At 39.1% G+C, this 22,970-nt stretch overlaps 5 protein-coding genes across 7 annotated transcripts; 1 reads left to right on the top strand and 4 right to left on the bottom strand.

Annotated features, from left to right (window-relative positions):
• Window positions 1-253: 253 nt before the first annotated feature.
• LOC133866701 (uncharacterized) lies at window positions 254-4,910 on the bottom strand. Its single transcript, XM_062303321.1, has 9 exons — window positions 4,612-4,910; window positions 4,438-4,514; window positions 3,762-3,864; window positions 3,461-3,558; window positions 3,205-3,335; window positions 2,993-3,101; window positions 2,155-2,346; window positions 1,931-2,067; window positions 254-1,477 (listed from the first exon to the last, which is right to left on the bottom strand). Exons 1-9 carry the CDS (start codon window positions 4,841-4,843, stop codon window positions 1,189-1,191), a joined length of 1,368 nt encoding a protein of 455 aa, XP_062159305.1. The 5' UTR covers window positions 4,844-4,910; the 3' UTR covers window positions 254-1,188.
• A 1,173-nt stretch (window positions 4,911-6,083) lies between these two features.
• Window positions 6,084-11,374, bottom strand: LOC133866661 (uncharacterized). Of its 3 annotated transcripts, none has more exons than XM_062303270.1 (3): window positions 11,022-11,374; window positions 8,970-10,755; window positions 6,084-6,518 (listed from the first exon to the last, which is right to left on the bottom strand). In XM_062303270.1, exons 2-3 carry the CDS (start codon window positions 10,736-10,738, stop codon window positions 6,512-6,514), a joined length of 1,776 nt encoding a protein of 591 aa, XP_062159254.1. In that variant the 5' UTR covers window positions 10,739-10,755; window positions 11,022-11,374; the 3' UTR covers window positions 6,084-6,511. The 3 variants fall into 3 exon arrangements, with proteins under 3 accessions (XP_062159254.1, XP_062159247.1, XP_062159263.1); XM_062303263.1 differs by having other exon boundaries at window positions 11,030-11,374; XM_062303279.1 differs by lacking the exon at window positions 6,084-6,518 and having other exon boundaries at window positions 8,966-10,755; window positions 11,030-11,374.
• On the top strand, window positions 11,331-13,063 carry LOC133866679 (uncharacterized). Its single transcript, XM_062303290.1, has 5 exons — window positions 11,331-11,830; window positions 11,945-12,033; window positions 12,258-12,376; window positions 12,506-12,611; window positions 12,776-13,063. The coding sequence occupies exons 1-5, from the start codon at window positions 11,552-11,554 to the stop codon at window positions 12,792-12,794; spliced, it is 612 nt and encodes a 203-aa protein (XP_062159274.1). The 5' UTR covers window positions 11,331-11,551; the 3' UTR covers window positions 12,795-13,063.
• Window positions 13,064-13,400: 337 nt separating this feature from the next.
• LOC133866652 (uncharacterized) lies at window positions 13,401-16,148 on the bottom strand. Its single transcript, XM_062303251.1, has 4 exons — window positions 15,049-16,148; window positions 14,627-14,821; window positions 14,452-14,543; window positions 13,401-14,328 (listed from the first exon to the last, which is right to left on the bottom strand). The coding sequence occupies exons 1-4, from the start codon at window positions 15,829-15,831 to the stop codon at window positions 13,596-13,598; spliced, it is 1,803 nt and encodes a 600-aa protein (XP_062159235.1). The 5' UTR covers window positions 15,832-16,148; the 3' UTR covers window positions 13,401-13,595.
• A 2,246-nt stretch (window positions 16,149-18,394) lies between these two features.
• LOC133858408 (protein NUCLEAR FUSION DEFECTIVE 6, mitochondrial) lies at window positions 18,395-21,707 on the bottom strand. Its single transcript, XM_062293877.1, has 3 exons — window positions 21,509-21,707; window positions 20,875-20,996; window positions 18,395-18,860 (listed from the first exon to the last, which is right to left on the bottom strand). Exons 1-3 carry the CDS (start codon window positions 21,658-21,660, stop codon window positions 18,841-18,843), a joined length of 294 nt encoding a protein of 97 aa, XP_062149861.1. The 5' UTR covers window positions 21,661-21,707; the 3' UTR covers window positions 18,395-18,840.
• Between the last annotated feature and the right edge of the window lie 1,263 nt (window positions 21,708-22,970).

Here is a 22,970-nt window from a genome sequence, read left to right as displayed (position 1 = left end):
ATTATTGTATCGTGAATCGGTGAGGACTCTTCTCCCGTTAGACTCTTCTCCCCGTCTCCCTTTACCTAAGAATTTTTGCCGTGTCAGTAGCTAATGATGATTATAACTAATATATTGATTTATTTATTTAAAATTGTCATGATTTGTAAAATACACTCGACCCTTATAAATTGACACCTCATTCTTATTTATCCTCAAACGTTTGGGAAAGATGGCAAATGAAGATCATAATTCAAAAGGCAAACATGTGACGTAGACAATTTCAAATACTTGCAATTGTTTTGTTTGGCATTAACCTTTTTCTTCTCAAGCAAGTAACACTTGCTCACTCGTCTCAGCTCTTTCATTTCATGTGCCGATAATGGGTAAAGACGGGTATCACATACAGAATATTCATAGCTGACAGATATATGGAATATTCTTCGCCAAAAGCACCATTAAAGTTAGCCAGCTTCCAAGTTTGAACATATTCTCCCGTCTAGCATAACGCTGCCTCAGACATCTTCATCTACTGGGGCTCTTTGTAAAATCGTATTCAAAATACAAGAATTGAATATTAACCAACTAAAGGTTATCGTGGGAAGTTCATCCCCCTAGACCAAACGAAATATTGCCTTGCTTTCCATATTAAAATATATTCAACCATACTAAAAAATTCTAAGATAACCCAACACATTTCGAATACTCTTAAGTACATCTTGTTTATATGCTTAAAATAATTTCACTCAGATAAATACTTCCCAATCATCGTCACTTGAAGCAATTTTGCATCCACATGTTTTCATCCAAAAGAGGTAGCATCTAGACTTCATAGCATCAACTGATTTCTGAGTTAAATCCTTTCTATATCCGTTTGGGGAGGTTATGGTAATGGCAACCCTTTTTAAGGCATCAAAGTGGTGGTGCCCGCAGGTGCAAATCTAGTCTACAAATTATGGCTGCATCGCCACGTGGATCACAAACTCGGACAGGGTAAAATGCAATTATAATAGGAAAAACACACAAATTGAAAAGAGGTCAAATACCCGGGCTCAGCTCCCTATGATGCCGCTACACAAACAGATCCAAGGTACATTAAACTACCATTCGAGTAACCAAATTCGCATCTCCATGCTTCTGCTTCATCTTTCTCGCAAAAATAAACAGTAAGAGCTGCCTGGCACTTGTAACTGCTTGCCTGAAAAATATTCACACAGACATATTCACTGCCATCTGGAATTGCTCTGGCACACGGATCAAAGGAGCCTGGATTGTACCAGGCTTGCCTAGCTGACCGCAGGCGGCCATCTGATCATCACCTCTACTGAGTCGCAAGAAAACAGTGCACCCTGCCTCAGCCAAAACATTTCGAAACTCAATCATCTTTGCCTCACTGGTTGGTTGAAACTGGGATCCGCTATGAGGATTGAATGAGATGAGATTGATCTTGCATGGAATTCCCTGAACAAGATCAATAAGCCTCTTTGCATCCTCAATGCTGCAAATAGAAACACAGACTAAATCAATGACTAGTGTTTCAAATAAAATATTGTTGGCGTCTCTTTACTGGAGTAAAAAAGATATGTAGAAGTGGGGGGCTGTAAGAAAATAAGACTCTTGACTAGTTCTGAAAATATTTCAGGCCATTCAGGAGGAATGAAGGACAGTGACACAGTGGCAGCATATGATTATATGAGATTGAGGAAAACTAACAAGAAGTTTACAAATTGCATGACCCGCATATCCAGTCTATCGATAGCTCTTAAGGGACGCCAACAAGAGTGGAGATATCACTAGATCACTGGTAAATAATATGACAAGGTCATGCAAAGCAATTGCAAGACGTCTTCACTTCAACTTCATAACATAGACATATCAATATCTTATGAACCTATCATGAACCCATCCAATTTCCAGGAATGTCATATGCACCGTAAAAGGTTTATCCAACCTGTCATTGACTCCTGAAAGCATTACATATTCAAATAGAACTTTGTAGTTATGTTTGAAGCGAAGTTCCTCCCGAAGGGTCTGAAGAAGCAAGCCTAATTTATACTTCCGGTTAATTGGCATGATCCAGTTTCTGACCTGCAATGCTTACGGTGAAAGAGAGGTAAATTTTCTTTGTGCATCTGCATGTCCCATAAATCAAAATAGAAATTGGAAGTAATATACCTCATCAGTTGTTGCATTCAAACTAACAGCTAAAGCACAGTTGGATTCATGGAGAAAACGTCTCAGCTGGGGAACAAGCCCGCTGGTTGAGACGGTGACCTTGCGAGGACTGAAATGAAGGCCTTGCTCATGCACCATAATATCTGCAGCTTTAATGACATTGTCAATGTTGTGAAGTGGTTCTCCCATTCCCTACACGTATAAATTTATAATTATTATCAGAGAGCCAGAAAGTATGTATCTTTATATTACTTCTTTTTTGTCCTTTCTACTTGGAATCCATGAATTAGTTAACATATCCAGATGTACCGTATAAAGATGAAGAAAATACAGTTGCCAAAAAAATCTAGATGTATGAAGAATCATATAACTATTACGACACAATGAAGCTAAAGCAAAAGAAGTTTGAAAGGGCTAGTTAAGAGTGCTTGCATGCCACTTGCCTGTATGATAAAGAAAATAGAAGTAGCCCCGATTAACTAAATTAAATTATGACCTGAAAAGGTGCACATAGTTCTCAAAACAAAGAAACATGTTTCTCTTTTTATCGGGGGAAAATGTATATCCGTAACAGCATCAATAAACATATAACATGCTTCGATAAACAATGAAAACCACTTGTGCTTACAATTACAACATTTATTCTCTACACTGAATCAAATTTATTAGTTAATCCACAACACAATGTGTTAGCGTGCAACTACAGGTCTAAGCAAATTACAGGGTCAAATTGATGAAAGCCTGTGTTCCTATATAAGAGTGAGTGACATTTGCATTATGTTTATGCTGGTAAAAAAATTCTAGTGTTCTGAAATTCTGCCTGGAAATGTTAACCCACCATAAATACAACATTGGTAATGGAACCAACTTCACTTGTGAGCAGACGCCGGGCAAATACAGCTTGCTCTACTATCTCAGCTGCAGTTAAATGTCTCTTTAAACCCATCCTGCAAAATAGGTAGACGTTCAACAAACACGCAGCTTATCTAGGCTAGTAGAAGTTGAAATAGTATAGATTGCAAAGCTCAAAGATGAAGAATAATAGCTTACCTTCCAGTGTAGCAAAACTGACAATTCATGGCACAGCCCACTTGACTGGAGACACAAACAGTAGTCCTGCCCCTATCACAAGGTATGACAACTGTCTCTATTACCAGTTCATCCTCCAATGTGAATAAAATCTGCAACCTCCTGCCATTTTCACAATCAATGAGAAGATTCTCAAGAAATGCAAGTAACACTTTCAAAGAGAATTAAAAGAATACAACTACGAAGAACAGCTACAAAAGGAAAAGATCATAGCTACCTTCCTAGTTCCATCAGATGCTGTGAGAATTTTTTTTAAAGATAATGCCTTGAATTCAGCATTTTCGCTCAACATTTTGTTGAAATCTTTGTTCAAACCTATGGAAGTATGATTCAAAGAAGAATTCATGAGACTGAATAGCTCAATCACAACAAGAGAAAATCTAAAAGAGAAATATATATTTATCCGTCACATGAAGTCAGAAGTAGAAACCTATATATTGAATCAAATTCTAACCAAAAATTACAAAACAAAATAGTGATATTATTTTTCTACGCAATTCAAACAGTAGTTAAAATACCTTCCAACTCGTCACTATTATGTGCCCAAATGTTATTTCCATAGAGGCGCTTCCACAGCATTAGAGCCTGACCGGGCCTGTATCCTTGTAACTGAACCCAACTCTGTCAAAGCAGACTCTCACTATTAGAATGAGAAGTCTCGAAATTTGGAAAACAAGCTACAAGTAGAGATCTTATCATGAAAACACACTATCTAACAATACTTTAAAAACCAAAAACGATATGCAAACAGTATATCCTATGCCCAAACTTTTCCACATCACGCATACTTGTTTTTAACTTCTTATAAGCTGATCAGAGAAGAAAATAAAACCAAAAGCTCAAGCTGAAAAATAATATACTGCTAATACAGCATATTGAAAGAACTTTTCTTTCTTTAAGAAGCGAAATATGATCCCAAAAGCGAGAAAAGCACTTCAACAACACCAACCAAACCATGTTTAAATTGGCAAGTTTTCTTCCATATATAAAGAGCAACGAACATAGAGTTAACTGCACCATCGTAAAAATTCAAAGATACCATATTAAAACTATTAAGCAAAACAGAGCGACACAGATAAACAACGGCATTGGAAAAAAAATTAGTGTTTAAATCCCAGATAGTACTACTGACAAGAGTTAGTGTGTAAGAAAAAAAAAAAAACAATATCAGATAAAGAATGAGCTCATACATACTTCAAGCTCAGAGTATCTCATCCCCTTAAGAAGCACCTTGGACCCATTTCTCGAAACTCCAATTCCGCCACCATCTCCTACCAAAGAAACAAAAAAAGAGCACTCGAAATTACAAACCCCAGATCCTATCTGTTAGACCCTGACTCATTTGTAACTCGTTTTCATGATACTCACCGAAATCAGAGCAGTTGTCGTCGATGGAAGCGTGAGGAATTCGTTGAGACCAAGTGGTGGTTGAGAGCGAGCGACGGTGAGAGAAGACGAGGGAAATGAGAGACGGTGGTGGTTTCGGATGGGTGAAGGAGATAGGGGATAGAGAGGCCATGGAAGGCTTAGACAGGAGCAGAGAGTTATTGGCTCCTACTCGCACTCGCACTCGCACCTGACTCATCCACATACATCCCATCTCCGTTTCAAAGTCACACGATTTTGCGAACGAAGTTTAGGGCTTTCCCTCCAGAAAATGTACGGTACCAACTCGGTTCGATTACCTAAAACCTTTCAAGGGAAAAAATTAAATTAAGTCCTAAGTCTTTCATGCCATATTAATTTAATTTTTAGTTTCTTAATTTAACAATTAGATCTTTAGGCTTTTTTCTAATTTTAAATAGGCCCAAACCTTTAATTAGGGCTTTTAATGAATTTGTTGGACCGACAAAAAAAAAATTCTCTTAGAAAAATGATCTTTGCACAACATTGTAGTACACACCATTTACACAACCACTCACATTATTGTGCATAATAATGTTGTGGACCAATCATTCCTTAAAATCTTATATGTGAAGAGTCTCGGTAGGTTCCATGAGTTCTAATTTAAACTAACCATTTTTTTGTTTTGTTTTTTAAAAATATAGTTTATAAAGTTGTAGGTTCAAAATCTATAAGATAGTTTATCATTTATCAAAGAAAAAAAATAAACAAATAAGAGCAAGTTTGATACGCATATGGTTGTCCCATTGAGGCAAAGAAATAAGTATTATTGAAAATAAAAGAAGGGATAATGAAATATCTATTCATACCCATTAGAATATGTAGCACAATACAACGTTGACCCTGGAATCAAATCTTATTTATATAATTATATCAAAAGGTAAGGTTTAAAGTGAAAGGATGATTTTTTTTTTTTTTTGACAGTATTAAAGGAGGAAATTTAATAAAGCTCCGGAATTAGAACATAAAATTAATAAAGTCATCCTTCTAATAACAAACAATTAACCATGGTCAGGCTACTTGGAATAAATTTTTGTTTAGTATATTTTATTAGAGACCACGTTTTCTCCAAGGGATCTCCAATACACTGACGAATGAGATTTGTGAACTGTTTGTGAGCCGAAAAAGGCCTAGAAGAATAACATTAATTGGAGAGGGTTTTTTTTTTTTTTTAAAAAAAAAAAAAGTGCACTCCATTCACCTACACATTGGCACCTGTGATTATGGGTTTTTCTTGGGTTCTAAAGTGCTACACTCCTACAAACTTTCTTCCACAATATATTCACAAACCTTCATCCCAATTTCGTTACATTAGAGTTGTCAAATTTGCACTTGAATTTCAACATCAGAGGAGCAAATCAAACTGTATGAGAGTTTGTGAAAGAACCCTGCTTTAGCGACCATATTCTCCTATAAGACATTCTCTTTTAGCCATCTTCTCTAAAACATTGAGGAAACTTTCATTTGAGAAAACTAACTAGTCAAGCTGAAAGGACCAATCACAGAAGAATGCAAAATACAGTCCAACAGCCAAACTGCTCTAGTAAAAGAAACAAATCTACAAAAAGGTCAAAAATAATTTTAACACAAGCCGAAGTACACTTCCAGCATAGAACTTGATGACACCAATGATAATGAAGTTAAGTCGAAAAAGTCCTAGAAGTATGTCCCACATAATTGTAATGTTGCCGTCATAATTTCTGGACTCTGACCAAACAAGCGTACTCGTATTCCAATGAAGGAACCCATATCACAATATTTAACTTCAAAGGCACAATTTGCCTCCCCTAGTCCGCTGGCTGCCATGTTCGAGCCGGGTTGATCAGATGATATCAGCAACTTGCCATTTAGAGCTGAAAAGCAACTAGTCCCTGCATGTCAGATTTAAAAAGTTAGGGTTCCATAACGCTAAATGGATTCACCAATTTATCATGTGAGTCAATAAAGTGGGAGTAATGCGGAAGACAAAATATCAATGTGGGTGTGGGTGCGCGCGCGTGTAAGCAGATGCAACGCGTGTGATGATTTAAAACTCATCTTAGACATCACATATAAGGTGTAAGGAGAGTTGGATAACAAAAGAATGATTTCATCAGATATGAAATTGAGATAAATAGCTCACGAGAATCACCAGTAACCTAAGTGAAACTGACTACAACCTACTTATTTACGATGCTATTTTCTATAGACATTTATCTTGCCCTTAAACATCTTTAATCTCAACTGGAGTAACAATTAGTAAAAATGTATTAGAACCCTGAGAAATCATGGCTGTGGGAGTATGAATAGAGTTGCAGTGTTGCTTGGTCACAAGACCCTTGTAGAGTAACAAGCACAGGCTTATACTACCCACAAGTAATATTTCCAACAACTTTAGACAACTTGTCATGCTTTGGCGTTTTACATAGAAATCATAATTAACAAAAATCAACTCTGATACTGTGACATGGTTTTGGACTTAAAGCCAAAAGCTAAAATGCTGCAAGCAATTTTGTTTTCTAATGGATCTTACACATCTTTGCATAGAAAAAATTGAGATCGAGACAGACACAGAGACAGAGAGAGAGGCTTTTCATCGGACATATTAGCAGTGGCAGAGTGGATACTGTAAAGGTAAGGCTATGATGGAAGCAAGAACTCTATAATCTCCAAGGGTCAAAGGGTACGAGGAGTGTGTTACACAATCTAAAGGTAACATCTCTCCCTGTAATGACAAAAGTCCTATTTACCTTCATGGTCTGCTAATATAGATTACTGACATACAATGGACGTTTTTTCAGCTACCTCATCTCACATGCTGAAGGATATATCCGGTATACCCTTCAGCATTTGAGAGAGGGGGAAACTTAGAAATATATGGAACCATACTATTTACATAATGACATGGACCTGATAAGATCACAAACATATTTATGGTGTAAGCACAGATATGGAATTAGTACTGCAACTAGAATTCACATCTTGCCTATAACATTCTATCCCGACAATACTTCTAATCCGATCCCTAACGTGAAGTGTGGTACTTGCTCAAGTTTTGCCTATGTATATACGACATCCATAGCACTACAGCAACTGGTGCATTAGGAAGTACATCCACTAACCACAAGACACTCTTCTCTTTTTCCGACCATGTAGAGAAGCATTCATCACAGATGAAAAGCAGAAGACCTTTATAATACATAGGTGAAACTTTTAGACCTTTAAACTCCAATACAAAATATTATGGAAAAAAATCTAAACATAAATGAATGAAACAAGAAAAACATTTTTAGATAAGGAATTCTGAGATCCAATTCATCATGTATCACTTTATATCCTTGAAGTGTATCTAGCTCAAAAAAAAACCAATCTAAACAAACCCGATTAATTAAAAATATATATCTAGTCAAGAAATAGACTAGAGATGGTACCTAAATGACCAATCAAGACACCTTAAACTCTCACTTCCAGGTCCTTGCAGCTTCCTTCATCCTCTACTTATCCCACTTCAATATGCATATACTTGCCCTTTCTTGATTATGTTGTTTACAGCAGATATAGAACCAAACAACAGCAAAATGGCCTCATTTGCTACGTGGGAAATTAAAAATGATGATGGGAACAGGTGATGGATAGTGGAGCTAGAATTGGATATTTTCTTGCTTTTTAGAGGAATTATTTGGTCATTTTGTTTTGTTAGACTCCAGTAGGGGGTAGTTGCAACAAAACTCTTGCCTTAATAGGTTAGGAGAACGAAAGGAAACAAGGCTATTAATAAAAGTATCGAACCCTGGCTAATAATGAGAATACCAATAATGAGATGTTGCAAGCGGGTGAATAAACAGAATGTTAAAAGCATTAGTTGCTTGAGATCTGTGGTCAGTCAGCCCCCTTCATCTCAATTAGAGCTTCAAGGAGAATATCCTTAAGTGCACAATGGTTAGATGACAGAAAACAGCTGTTCAGAGAGCAAACAATGAACTAAGGGTGCACAGACAACAATTTTTGGTTCCCTACTGAACAGAAATTGATGAAAATGATGTCACAAAGTTAAAGCCAGTATCTACAAGAACATCTACTACAAGGACGTTATGTTATTTCAGTCATCATACAGAATAGCTAGGACTTTTAACTAGAATAAAACCACACTTATCTAAACTAGATGCTTGTGTTTTGCAATAAAAGGTTGAAATATACATTTGTCTGATACTCAGAAGCACATAATTTGCCGTGCAGCAATAAAATAGCTGAGGCACATAGCATACAAGATGCATATATGATAGAGTCTATCACAAAAGTTTTGTAGTCTAATATTAATGTGAGAGAATGAGAGGTTTACTCACCAGTACTTGATCAATCCGTCCCAGCCGCATGTTGCTACCTTACTTTGTTCCAACGGATGCCACTCACACCCAATGCAAACTCCCTCGTGGCACTTGAGAGTTCTGAAAACTCTGCAAGTCTTCCAATCCCAAAACCAGCATTTACCCTCACCATCGCCCGACATAACAAACCTTCCATCTGGTGAGAAATTGACTTGGCAAGCATACCCAGCAGCAATGTGCCCGGCAAACCTCTTCTTCTTATTGAGCTGAAACCTCTCCCTTGTGCTATATATAAGAATCTGATTATCCAAACTCTGCGCTGCAAGATAATTTGTACTAGGGTGAAGTGCAATCGATGGCATAGAGTGCATGTGAGGCTCACTAATATACTTTATAACCACAGGAATCCCGAATTCCCATACCCGAAGTGACTTATCATCACTCGAAGTCACAAACCTCCTGTTGTTATCAACAAATGTAATGGTATTAACAGCCCCCAAATGCTGATCATACTCTTGTGTGATCTGCCCTGAGTTCATGTCCCATTGAACAATCTTCTTATCACTCATCCCAGCTAACAATATGTGCTGCTTATCCTCGTCTGGATTAAGCCTAACCACATAGGGAATCTTCCCAGTGCTGAAAGTTGATATCACTTGCCCTGTCTCAGTATCCCAGTACTTGATATTCTTGTCATACCCAGCAGTCAAAAACTTGGCCCCGTCATTGCAAAACCAAATATCCCGAACTGCCTTGGAGTGGCCCATGTAGGTCCTCATACACTTGCCTGAATTGAACACATCCCAAATCTTCACCTTCGTGTCCATCCCAGCCGACAAAATCAAATGCCCGTGTTTCGGGAAGAACCGAATAGCAGACACGCCCTTGGTGTGGCCACTCCAAGTATGCACCAACCTCTTGGGTATATAACAGTGATCGTTTGTGGCCTTGGCGTCCTTGGGCGGCGCAATCCAAGACCTACCCTGATAGTCCCTCTCATCCTTGCCATGAAACGTGCTCTTATCCGGTACCGTCTCTGCCTTCTCACCGCCTCTCTCCCTCTCTTCACCCTTCTTCTTTGCATACTCCTCTGCGTACTTCTTCTGCTCCTCCGTGAGCTCTGTTTGAAGACCCTCCTTCTTGCCAGCCCAAGGACTCTTCCGATTCTTTATCAACCACGTGTCGCTTGCCGGATTATCAAGCTCGGCCTCATTGACGACCTCGTCGGGTTCCTTATCCTCTGCCATTTCCTTCTTCTTCTCAATCTTTCTTTTCTTCTGCTCATGCTGCGGAATGCTGTAGACAGATATGGCGTCGTTCTGGCGCAGAGCATCAAGATCACCGATGTAGTTGTAGCCGGCAGAGCCTGAGGGGTCAGCAGCATAGCCGTATTTGTGGAAGGTGTTGTATTGCTCATCGAAGACAAAGGACTCGATGTGGGCATCCTCAACGAAGCCGAGCTTGTGGTTGCGCATGCCCTGGGCGATGCCGTCCTTGGCATAGGGGTGGGCAGGGCCGTAGATGGGAGCCCAGAGCTGGTCGTACGTAGGGTTGAAGGCCACGGCGTGCTGGGTCGGGTCAATGGGCTTGGATTGAACCTGGTGGGCCTGCGCCGCAGTGAGGGCCAGCATGGTGTCGTCCACCTTCGGCGCCGCAGACTTGCCAGCAAGGAGACGAGGCGGGGAGGCCTCCGGTGACGAGCTGGTGGAATTAGGGTTTTGGGTTTGGTCCTCTGGCGAGTTTAATTTGTCGTCGTTTTGGTCGGTGTACGACTGGATGAGATCCATCGAGGCTTTCAAGGAATCTGAGAATATTATCATATACCAACATCACTATAAAACCCTAATTCGGAAATTTACCAAAAGTTGAGGGTGAACAAACATTAAATCGAAACCAGAAAATAAAAATTAAAAACTGAGTCAGAAACTACACCTGTTACGAACAAAACTTAAAAAATTGAAGTTAAATTCTCAAAGAGTCTAAAACCCTAGGCACCAAATCAGGGAAGCAATCCATGGAAAATCGAAGAAACAAAGAACGATAAATCAAAACAAAGAATGAGAGAGATACCTGCTTACCTCGAAGTTGTTTTCTCTTGTCTGTAAGGAGTTAAAGTGACGCTTTCAGAGAGAGATGTACATGATCGGGCAAGATAGAGTTATCGTTTCTCGAAGTCAGGAAACGATGGATTTAAAGTGACGCAGCGAGAGTGAGAGAAACTCTGAGCGGAGGAAGAAGGTCGCACCAGTTCAGGAAAAGAGGATTTTATCGCATGTTTTTTTTTTTTTCGTCTTTTTTCCAGGCATTCCAGCACAGTCTTTTCTTTTGTACCTGAAATGACTGTTTTACCCTTGCTCAACGAGCTATCCAGCGGTCCGGTGAGCGGTTTTTGCGTAATTTCCAGTCTCGTCTCCATCTCCATCTCTCTTCGATCGTCTTCCACCCAGCCTCGCCAGAGAGTCTAGCTGCCCGATTTGTTTTTGAGAGAGCGGGGGGAGGCGAGACAGAGAGTCACCAGCTCATGCAGGGAGAAACACACGCAAACTCAACATGCTCAAACACCACCAGCACCACCTCCAGGCCTTGCTACCCACTCCTTCATGGTTTCACCTCGAAGCTCCTCCTCCCTCTCACCCTCGCCGCTTTGGCCTTCGTCCTCCAATGGCGTGGTGGGGGCCTCACCGACGCCACCACCCGCTGGGACCCAGCACCTGTTCCCTGGCAAGTGGCATGGATGGAATGGACCCCTCCCCTCCTCCCCCACCGCCCACCACCACTCCTCGCCGTCTGATGGCGTCAATTTTGGCCGTGAATCTTCCCCTTCGTTCCCGTATTACCAAGGCTGGAAGTTGGACTACGGGTCCAATCTGAGGCTTAAGGTTCGGTTTTGTTGTGAAATTCTACGCTTTTGAGGTTCATGTGTTTCTGGGTCCATGCGAAATTATACCCTATTTGGAATTCATTGACATTGTGGTATAACCCTTTTTGTGCAGGTTCTTCTTTCCCCTCCAATTGTAGTTTGTTCTCCAAGCATACTGCTATATGTCTATGATGCTCACGCAGAATGTGGAAAGAATGTCAGGTGTGTGGAGTGTCCTGTTTGTTTGTTAGCATAATTCTAACTCTCTTTTTTAGTAAAATAATAATAATAATAATAATAATAATAATAAAGTTTTTTTGCTCTACTTTTGCCATAGACATGTCATGTACCGTGACTGAAAATTACTTCAAACCTAATGACTGTCAAATCAAATGCTTGATAGTCCTGCATTTCTTGTGCTCTATGGGATTGCATTGCCGACTTAGGATTGGGGGTTGTTGCCAGTTTGAAAATATATCCACCATTTGCTGGTGCTGCTGCATTAGCAATTACTCTTGTTGTGGCCTTTGGATTTGCTGTCTCTCGTCCATGCCTGACTCTCTAGGTTTGTGCACTACTGTAACCAATTTGTTGCTGCAACTTGGAGTTGATTCACAACCATCTTTCTCATCTTTTCAAAGTCTATTTTTTTTTTCTTCAATGTTTAATTGTGGGAATTTTTTCTTTTTTTCAGAAAATGGAGCACTTCAAAATCATTTCAAGGGAATTGCAAATGATGTCAGAGGAAGAGCGCAGTGTTACAAGCAAGATTGGGTTGGAGGGCCTCATTCAAGAATCGGGTGAACTCTTATGCCTATTATACATTTACAGTTGGGAATGCATAATTTTATCAAAAGGCTTTGCATTTCTTAATTTAATGTTCTTTTCATCTGTAATAGGATATTAGCCTTAACCACCTATATCTTCTTTGCTTCTACTCTTCTTGTCTGTGTTTTATCTTCAGTGCTCTGTTCAGTTGCTGATGAAATAGTGGAAGCACAAGGATTAACGGATTAACTGACAGTCTGACACATTAAGCTTTCCTTTTTCTTTTTTCTTTTTTTACTTTCATTTTAGTTTCTTATTTTTGAGTTTCTTGTCGGCGACCAAATGTGCTATCCTCATTTCTTTATGAATTTGAAAGTAATGTAAATATTCCTTTTATTTAGATGGAAGCTTGAGCATTGTGGAAACTTTAGCCTCTACTGCTATTTGTGGTATCATACATGCAATTTTTGGCAGGCAACCTCTTCTGATGAGATGAAAATTGAAATGACCCGATCAGGGCCACATTTGTTTGTAAAATCATAATCAATAAGAGAGGATCAGGGATACGTCTATTAATTACTAAACACATAATCAAGTACGTGCCTCCCAACTAGTGTTTTTATAAAAAGCGATTGTTTTGGTAACAGGAAAAATAATTTTTTGTATTGCCTCCCAACTACTGTTATTAGGGCGTCGAAATAACACAAAAATTCAGACAACCTTTTGCGGGTCCCACATTCAAACACTCATAATTTCCTTGACAACCAGCAGTTTCTTTAAGATTATCCTAACATCAGTCAATGTCAATGACAACGCCAGTATTGGTCAGAGAGAAATGAAAGAATTTATCAATTAGACAATAATGCTTCAAGTCATACAGCCTATCACGTACGTGAGAGATTCAACAAACACAAACAGAATCTCCATATGGTTTTGGACACACACTGCCAGTAGTTTTCACATGCACTCAAAGATAATTTGATACACACTGCTTATATTCTATATGCTAGTGACTTTCAAGGATTCTTCATCTTGATCCTTAACTTCCGTGCTATCTGTGCAGCTTTGGGATGAACGGGTCGCTTATTAGAATCGCACTGCTCTACCTCCACCCAGTTAATAATTTTAAGTATGAGAGATTGAGGAACCTTCCGAGCATCCCCATCTGCCACTCCTTTCATTTTCTTCATGCCTGTTTCCAAAGCCCTCTCCAGGAAGTCCATAAACCAGTTTCCAGCTTCTGTTTCAATCTGCTTCCCCAATTTGACTGTACTGCTTAGGCTGCAAGAGGATGGTTTCTTATTTTCATCATTCTCACGAACAGCTTCAAGCGGCAGTTTTCCAAGTGGGGTGGACGGTCCTTTTCTTTCCAAAAATGCCTTCGGGTTGCTATTTGATCTCAGGAGTCTTCCCACCAGATTTGTCCTCTGCTCACCACCACCTCTTTCAGGAAAGGATGCAATGGATTTGTATAATGCATTTCTCCTTTTGGATAAATTTAGTTCTGCATTTTGGCTTTGGTCCATCGAGTTGGGTATGATTTCGTGTAGAATTGGGGACTCTTCTTCGGTGGGGCTATCTTTCCTTTTTGCATTTGTATTTTGAGCCATTTCGGAGGTTGAGGTAGCTGCTTGAATGGACACCATGTCTGTCACTGCTTGCACAATTTGATGATGAAATTCTAGAAACCGATCAAAACAGGCTGCTGGAGCGTCAGGCCTAGCTGATTTGCTTAAGTTTGACAATGTCCTATACCAAATCAACCATGCAAGTATATCAGCTGAGTTGAATCTAATTAACCAAGAAAGATCACAAGTTGGTCAAAAGTAACAACGCAAAATTAACAGTGAAAGTTTATGGAAGGTATTATACTTGAGAGACCGAACTAATGTCTCAGTAGCTGCGGCATCTCTCAGTGCTTGAAGGGCAATCTTCTGAGCCGTTTCTCGCTGCTGCACCGCATCCTGTAAAGCATAAAAGTGAGAAAAATGGAGCTGAAAAAAATGAGTCAAAAGCTACAAGAAATGCAGGACTGGGGAAATTTCACCTTGCCCAGTGTGCTAAGTTTTCCAGGTAAGTTCATGTGGAGGCTGGTGCTGATCTCAGAGGCTGAATTACCGGACTCAGGTTGTGATTGAGTAGTCATGTTACAGTTGGAGTTCTGGGCATCTCCAGCCACATTGAGGGAAGCTGCCACTCTTGCACTCCGCGAACGTGGTGTAGGAGTCAAACTTTTCTTTTCCTGCAAGGAGAAAACGCATTCTCACCAAACTGGTGTGGAAAGTTAACAATAGAGATGCATCTTTTGAATTAGGACAGCAAAAGCCTGCAATTCTTTTGAAATATTGGGGAGTTGGAAAGGTGGCTAAAACAGAACATGATAGGACAAACATTCCATGGAAAAACATAAATAGTCGTGCAACGCTTATTTATGAAGAATTAAATGGCAAAGAGGAACAATGTACCTACAGTGGGGTTGAAGGGACTTATTGGGATCTTAGGCTCTCTTTCGCAAACACTCCTGCTCCTAGGAAATTTGGACGCAGAAGGGACTGCACAGCTTTTCCTAAGCAATGCAGGGCTTTCTGCCTTGGTATCCACCATCTTCGCCAACAGCCCACCCCCAAACGAACATCTAATACCAGCACTAGAATTTCCATCCTTCCCAAACCTCCCTCTTATCATCGGAGACATGGGAAAATTATTGTTCCCATTTTTCACAGAACTACCACGATCTTTCACCGGAGTACACTGATCGAAGTCCAAATTAACCGGCTTGCAAACCAAGGGAGAAGAAACACCATCTGTCCCATTCGGTCCTGTTCCCCACGAACCCCTTCTGTTAGCTGAGGGCTTCGAATTGGACTTTGGCTCACCTTTCTCTCTAAGACCCATTAACGGCTCCGGCGTGCCAACAAATGGGTGTCGGCCCGGAAGTGGTTTCGCACCTTTAATGACAGGAACCGGAGATCCTGGTTCCAATCTATCGACATAGATGAACTGGCCTAGCTGCATTTTATTGCTGAGAACAAAATCATTATGTTCAGAGGGAAGACTGACATAGATTGAGTGGGAAGAATCGGAAACTTTGATGTAGAACCCGTGCTTCGGCCAGAGATTCTTCTCATCAAGATCGGCTGGGACGATGTCTGTCACCTGCAAAAGCGAGTTCCGGTGCTCGCTAGTGGCTTTGACCCCTGTATTCATTCCATCGAGAAGCTTCAACAGAATTCCGGGTGCCAATGTTGCCATGGCCTTGAGAGCCCAAGAATTACCTCAAGAAATTGAATTCAGAGAAACTAAAGTGACTACGATTTGAAAGGAAAAAGACCGGAACTAATCCAAGAAACCCAAGAACTACCCAAGAACGAAGAATTCAGCTCGTGCAATGAATTCGACTGGAAATCAAATTGATCTTGCAATTCTATCACATGAAATTGAAGTTTCAGTGCAATAGGTGAAGACCAAAAACCCAAAATATTTTTCTGACAGATTGATGGGCTCAAAAACGAATTGACTTCTTGGTTCTCAGTTTTTCAGAGTTTTCATCGCAGCAAAAGTGGCCGTTGGCAACGGTAAGTACGCTCGCAGAAAGAGCCAACTTTTAAAATTTAGATTTTGGGAACGTTAGGCAACGGTCATATTTTGTTGGTGCGTCATGTCGTAATCATTTTGAATCACCAAAATGAATCTACCGGTGGCTCACTAGCTTGCTTTACTTGTGATTTAAATAATGGGGAGCCCTTCACCAGCAGCTCTAGCAGCCAAGGCGCTTTGGGGATTTTTCATTTTACGTTTGGTCCATTTCTATTAAATAAAAAGCTAGCTATAAAAGATGAGTCCGATGACCTTTCATTGGGTGGAAAAATTATCGAATGGAAAATGATCATTTAAAGGGAAATGACTTGAAATGAGGGTCAGTAATTTTTAACACAACTTGCAAATTCGAAATAAAATTAGCAGATTAGAATTTTATATGATTGAATTTGAGTAATTATAGTTGATACAAATTAACTGGTTTTAATAAGAGTGATGTTACATATTTATTTCTTGCCCATCTTTTACTCATCTCTATTGTAAATTCATCATTGAATTTACAAATATTCAATGGTGGATTTGTCCATTTTTTGTACAAAGATAGACAATAAATTGGCAAAAAATGAAAACCAAATATTTCTCGTTTAATAAATATGTCAATCCGGGATCAATCCGCTTAACTCATGGATGACCCGCATAACCCATAACAATCAATTAGATTTTTATTTTTTTTATTTTTAAAAAAAACATTTAAAAACAAAAGGCTAAAAGGCTAAAATATTTATTTATTTATTTATTTTTGTAGTGAACCTAACACTACCCGTTTATTAAATAGGTTATGCAAGTTGAGTCAACAAAATACATGTTTATTAAACGAGTTATGCGAGTTGGGTCAGATCAGGTCAAGTCGACCCACACACAACTTGTTTATTAAACGGGCTATGGGGGTCGTGTCGTGTTGCTAGCTTATTAAATTATGTTGTATCAAGGTTGAGCAGTTTGACAGGTTTAACTAAATGAGTCATATTCAAGTTAACCTAACATGCCAACACGAAATTGTTCGCCCTACTTGAAATGGAGCAAAAAATCCATTCTACGAACAAGATTTATTTTTATTACATCTAAGAGCATATAGGGCGCAATATCATTTAAATGTGGTACCATTTTATTTCAAATTTTAAATGATCTCACAATATCCACCATAAAATATAATTTATATCATGAAACTTGAAATGGAGAGATCCTGACCTTAGTTGAATTCGGTTTGCATTTTGATAAACCCATATTTTTGTTAGGGCCTTGATACACATATAACTCATACCCAACTATTGCACAACCCTAAGGCACATTGGGGTGGGGTCCACACAATGGACCCCACCTAATATGCCTAGAGTTGTGCAATAGTTGGGTGGAGGTTGTAATTTTAGCATTTTCCTTTTTGTTAATTGAGTGAATAGTTTTTTAAAGCAACTTATTGTTAAAAAAGTTGAGGGAAAGATGTGACCTATACGCCAACCAGTGAAAAGAATATTATAATTTCTAACATAGCTTAGGTACCTAGAAACCATCATTCATTCTCCCTAGTTAACCGCGTAATTCTAGAAGCATCTCAAGTGTCACTCTTGTATCCCTAAAAAAATAATATGACTTTTAAAATCACAATTTGATCAAAATTCAATAGTGATCAAACACAAGTCCAATGATAATTTTACAAACCACCTCATTTTTAGAAGAACACAAAAAAGACTTCTAGCATTACTCTAATTAACATTTTCCTTATTGGCTTAAAAAAAAAATAAAAACAAAACCTATATTCAATGACTAACCTATACCCTTAAATTAGTTAAGCTAGATAGACCTAATTTTTAGTGTTGAGGCCTGTGTTTGCCTATGGAACCTCAAATAAGTAAACAAGTTATTCAAGACCTGCTCGGATAGGTGAGTTTCATGAACTCGAGTTGTGTTATTTACACATCCATCTTGTACACACATTGTACACAATCACAATGTTTGTGGAACTCATGCATGTGAGACCCATGTAGGATGAGTCATACATGCGTGAATCTCACACCCATTGTGAGTGTGTACAATGGGTATGTGTACAAATATCATTTTCCCATGAAATCTCACTTTTGTTGGGCAGCAAGCAACAAAATCGCTGAAAATTTATATCTTAAGATATAAATAAGGCTACATGCCTATTATTTTTCATACCTTCCATATTTGATCCAAATCCTATTAGAAGAGAAGAAAGGGGGAATCAAGGGAGCGATCAACATTGATCCAAATCCTAAATTATTCATAAAATCGGTATGAGAAATGTTCTTCACCAAAGTGATATATGGTATCGTCCATGAAGATAAGGATTATGTATCCCACGCCCATGGTACAAAATCATTTTTCATACATTCCATAGAAGATGAATCCGAGACACAAGCATAAAAAATGATTCACCAATTATGCCAAAAAATGAACTTTAGCAAATTGTGGAGTTACTCATCAGGAGAGACCCATCTCTTTCCAAAACTCTTAACGCTGTGAGAGTGGTGAAGGTGCACATCACCTTCATCACACTATGATAAACTCAAAAACAAAGAGAAAGGGAACCCATCTCTTTCTAAGTTAAATATCAAGTTCAACCACAATTAGAAACATGCAACGAAACAAAATCTGATGCCAACTTTTTGTCTGGCTGGTACCCAGAACAGGGACTCACCGGCCATGCTATAGCGGTGTTGCAAATCCTGCAATGAAAAAACAAACTACAAGGTCAATGACTAAAGATGAAGGCAACTTGTGTCCTAATGAACAGACTAAGAAAACAAAGACTCTAAAGAGACATGAGTGTTTGACATGGTTCTAGACACATCAAATATTTGCAATGGCAACCAACTTCAGAAATCCATAAAGGCAAATAGAAATCCAAAAAATAATGGGATGACTGGAGACATAAACTCAAGTTACAAACCAGTTCATGCAGCCACAACTACACACTATGATCTAAGGAGACAAGATTCTTTGACATGGTTCATATAATGCCTCCTCCATCTTGAAAAGTTAGATACTAGAAGTTGCAAAGGAATTGGAAAACTAACAGCATAAAAAGGAGAGTGGGAACATCACATTTCCAACTATACAGAACACAACTATCTCCATATGTTTCTAACCCTTGTTCTCCCACAAGCTCATCCACTTGTTTTGGCAAAAGCATTTGTTTCCACATAATATGTGTTATGAGATAAAAGGAATCTACGCAAAGCACATATTGTTCCCTCTCCCAAAGAAGGAACACCATAATCCATCGATACCCACAAGCCAATTTCAAGGTTCTAAAAATTATGTAAGATTACTAATAGGAAAATAGAAAGCACCAGAGGCCAAAATGTGTTTGATGATTAATTTTTAAGCCCTTCTCCAAAACATTCATCCACGTGGTAAAAGGAATTCCAACTGTGTCAGTGTACTAAAGGGTGCCTTATGCTTTCAATATATCTAAAATTTACTTATCAAAAAAGAGAAGGTGCACTTTTTATGTGATGTCTCTATGTTCCCAATTATCTTCCAGTTGATGCCTCAATTGTGGATAATAGGGAAGTTTTGGGCTGTTCTAGTCAGTGAAACGTGAGCTTTGTGAGAGAGGCACATGATTGGAAAGTGGGTCTTTGCTTCTTTTTTTTTTTCAGGTGTTCCACTCAGTCAACGTGAGTAGAGATTGTGCGGATAGGCTCTAGTGGGTCTCTTCCAAGAAAGGTTTGTTCAAAGTCAAGTCTTTCTTCAAATCCTTGGCTTGCTCTGATAGTAGTGGTTTCCCTTGGAAGAGTGTGTGGCGGACTTAGGCTCCTTCGAGGGCGGCTTTTTTTTTTGTGGTCGGCAGCCCTCAGCAAGATCCTTACTATGGACAATCTCAAGAAGCGGCATATCATCATTGTGGACAGATGTTGCTTTTGCAAGAGAGATGGGGAATATGTGGACCATCTTCTTCTTCACTGTGATATGGCTTACGCTTTGTGGACTAATATTTTTAATCGTTTTGGTATGTCTTGGGTTATGCCGAGAAGAGTTATTGACTTGTTTGCATGTTGGTGGAAGCCTGGAAGGCTGAGGAGTGCTGCGATTTGGAAGATAGTGTCTATTTGCATCTTTTGGTGTGTTTGGAAAGAAAAAAGTCTCAGATGTTTCGAGGATTTGAAAAGTTCCATTGAAGATATTTTAGCCTTGTTTATTCATACGTTGTATCTTTGGACGGTGGTGTTTTTGTCCCCACTGGCTATTAGCTTTGTTGATTTCCTTGTTTGTTTTTCTATTCCTAGTTAAGTGTTTTCTTTTGTATACTTCCAATATACTAAGGGGCGCCTTACGCTTTCAATAAATTTTAATTTACTTACCAAAAAAACTAAGAAAGAAACATCCAACTGAACTCCTCACAAAATAAAGCAATAAAAGGGCCATACACTTCATCCCTAAAGGTGAGAAATCAAACAAGGTCCACTCTCCACTTTCAAATCAATACTTCCTGGCATCCTCAAATGATCAACAGATCTGTCGTCCAACATATCCTGCTCCTATTTTGTAAGGAAAACCAGTATCATCCATATCAACAAGGTAAAATTCAATATACATAGTAGCAAATCAGCAGTCAGTTCGTGGACCATTTTCTACAAAGCAAATGGCCTTAAGTGATTAGAAATAGAGGTAATTGCATAGATGTTTGACAGCACAACATGAAATGATACTGCAAAAGTTTCAAACAACCTATACCTTCAGATAGACAGCCCCAGTTGTTATTTTGCACAGACAGCAACGAAGCGAACAAGGCAGAAGCAGTAACGCTGTGCAACGGCATCAAAGACTGCTGCACACCAGTCAATTCCACAGGAAGCCTATAAAGCAACATTATAACTATTCTAAGGCTTACGCTACAACATATTTAATATCACATAAAAAGGTACCCCAAATACGTTAACAAGTTCCATGGTTATCTAAATTAATGCTCCCAAATTTGAGACCCATGAATAGTATTGAATGATGTACCACGCAAAGAAGACTATATGTATCAAATGGAAATGTAGGAAATTGGGGGGGGGGGGCAGAGTCCCACATAAACCCTAATGCCCCCGTTTGGTTTCTGAGAAAACGAAGTAGAATAAATCAAACTGAAACATCATTTATCAAACTTTTCATGTTTGGGACATACCCACAAGCTTAAAACTTGGCCAGGTTTCTTCATAAATCATCCATATAAAGAAACGAAATAAGAACACAAGATAACAAAATCCTCATTCTCTTACTTTTTCCTCAGTTTTCTGAGCAACCTAACAGAGTGAAGTTTTTCTTTCTACATTCACTTTCGAAAGAACTATCAACTGGGTACGGAAAATGATAAAAGCGTAACCTGGAGAACATGCGCTTCTGAACAGAGAACCGGCCATTCAACTTGGAACCCTTCGAAGCGAAAGGTGATGAAGCAGATGCCGTACGGCTCAGTAGGGTTCTGGCAGAAGCTAAAGAGATTTGAAGGGTTCGTCTCGTACAGTTGGCCGCCATAGCTATTCTTCTCTGCACTGCACTACACGAAGCCACTCTCCGCCTCGCTGCTTGGAAAGAAAGGGGTAGTTTATGGGCTGGGTCCTAAAACATATGGGCTTCATTGTTGGCCAGCATTTGGCCCTGAATTTGTTCTTGGGCCTTTTAATGGGCCTCATGGTTAGCAATTATCAACGGGGCAAACGTTGGAAAGCATAAGCTAGGGCTTCCTATTTGATGAGCATGGTGAGATTAGTGGGCCATAAGAAAATTGTATGAGCAAATTCACACGAAGAAAGATTGTCATTTAGGACTTTGATCATGGGTGTGTTTAGCATGACGCAACTGAAAAGTTCCACTTTTTTATATATATCTAAACACAAAATTACATATTCAAAATCACCATGCAACGAGGTTGTCGATTACACGATGTAATGAGCAGTTTCATGTAAGAGGATACTCAATCAAGTATTTTACGTAATCTAAATTGTCCAAACACTTGTCCGAACAAGTAAGACTCGCGTATTCTCTTTCACGAGATTGCTCGTTGCACCTATCCCCATCCCAAAATTACTATTTAGGAGCCATCCATCAACACTTTTTTTAATGCAATTTTGGGAATTGACTGAAAGGAGGTTTGATGGGCCTATTGCCCCAATCAAATGTTTGTCCCGTCACATTCTAATGGGATGAGTACAAGTGAAATACGTGTGTGCCACATTTAACAACCGTACGTTCATGAATATATACCACTAGGATCGATAAGAGAAAAACAAAGCATAAGATGGAGCACTTTGGCGGCATATTATGGCCGTTGATATGATCTATAAGCATATATGCACTTTATTTGGGACATAGACAAGTCACATATAGTGTCGTTGATATAGCTAGGAAAAAAAATGAAGAAATGTGAGGGGTTACACCTTCGCTACTTGGATAAGGACAGCACAAGGTAAACTGCTTTTTGAAATCAGAAAAGGCCTGTAATAATTGTATGATATATGATTTTTGACCCGTCGAAATTTCAAAATAGCATTCAGGCAGGCGCCACAAATGGTGGATAAAAGTTGGAAACCACGCACCCAATGATTCCAATTTTCCAAAGGGTACGTAGGTTGGCCTTTGTCAACAATGACACGGCACAATGTCTGCAATATTTTTCACGTTTGAACATCATTAATTCTAAGCTTTTGTTTTCCAGTTGGGACAACTTTAAACAGTATTTTGATCATGCCAATCCACCAGGATAAGAGTTGGGACAACTTTAAACAGTATTTTTCTATCCTCATGATCCCAGAATTGTACACTGAAAGAGCTTCTAGGGTCAAACA

This window comes from Alnus glutinosa, chromosome 1, assembly GCF_958979055.1.
Source record: "Alnus glutinosa chromosome 1, dhAlnGlut1.1, whole genome shotgun sequence".
Lineage (NCBI taxonomy): Eukaryota > Viridiplantae > Streptophyta > Magnoliopsida > Fagales > Betulaceae > Alnus > Alnus glutinosa.
Note: the sequence above shows the minus strand (reverse complement) of the source record. Positions and strands in the feature narration are given on the sequence as shown.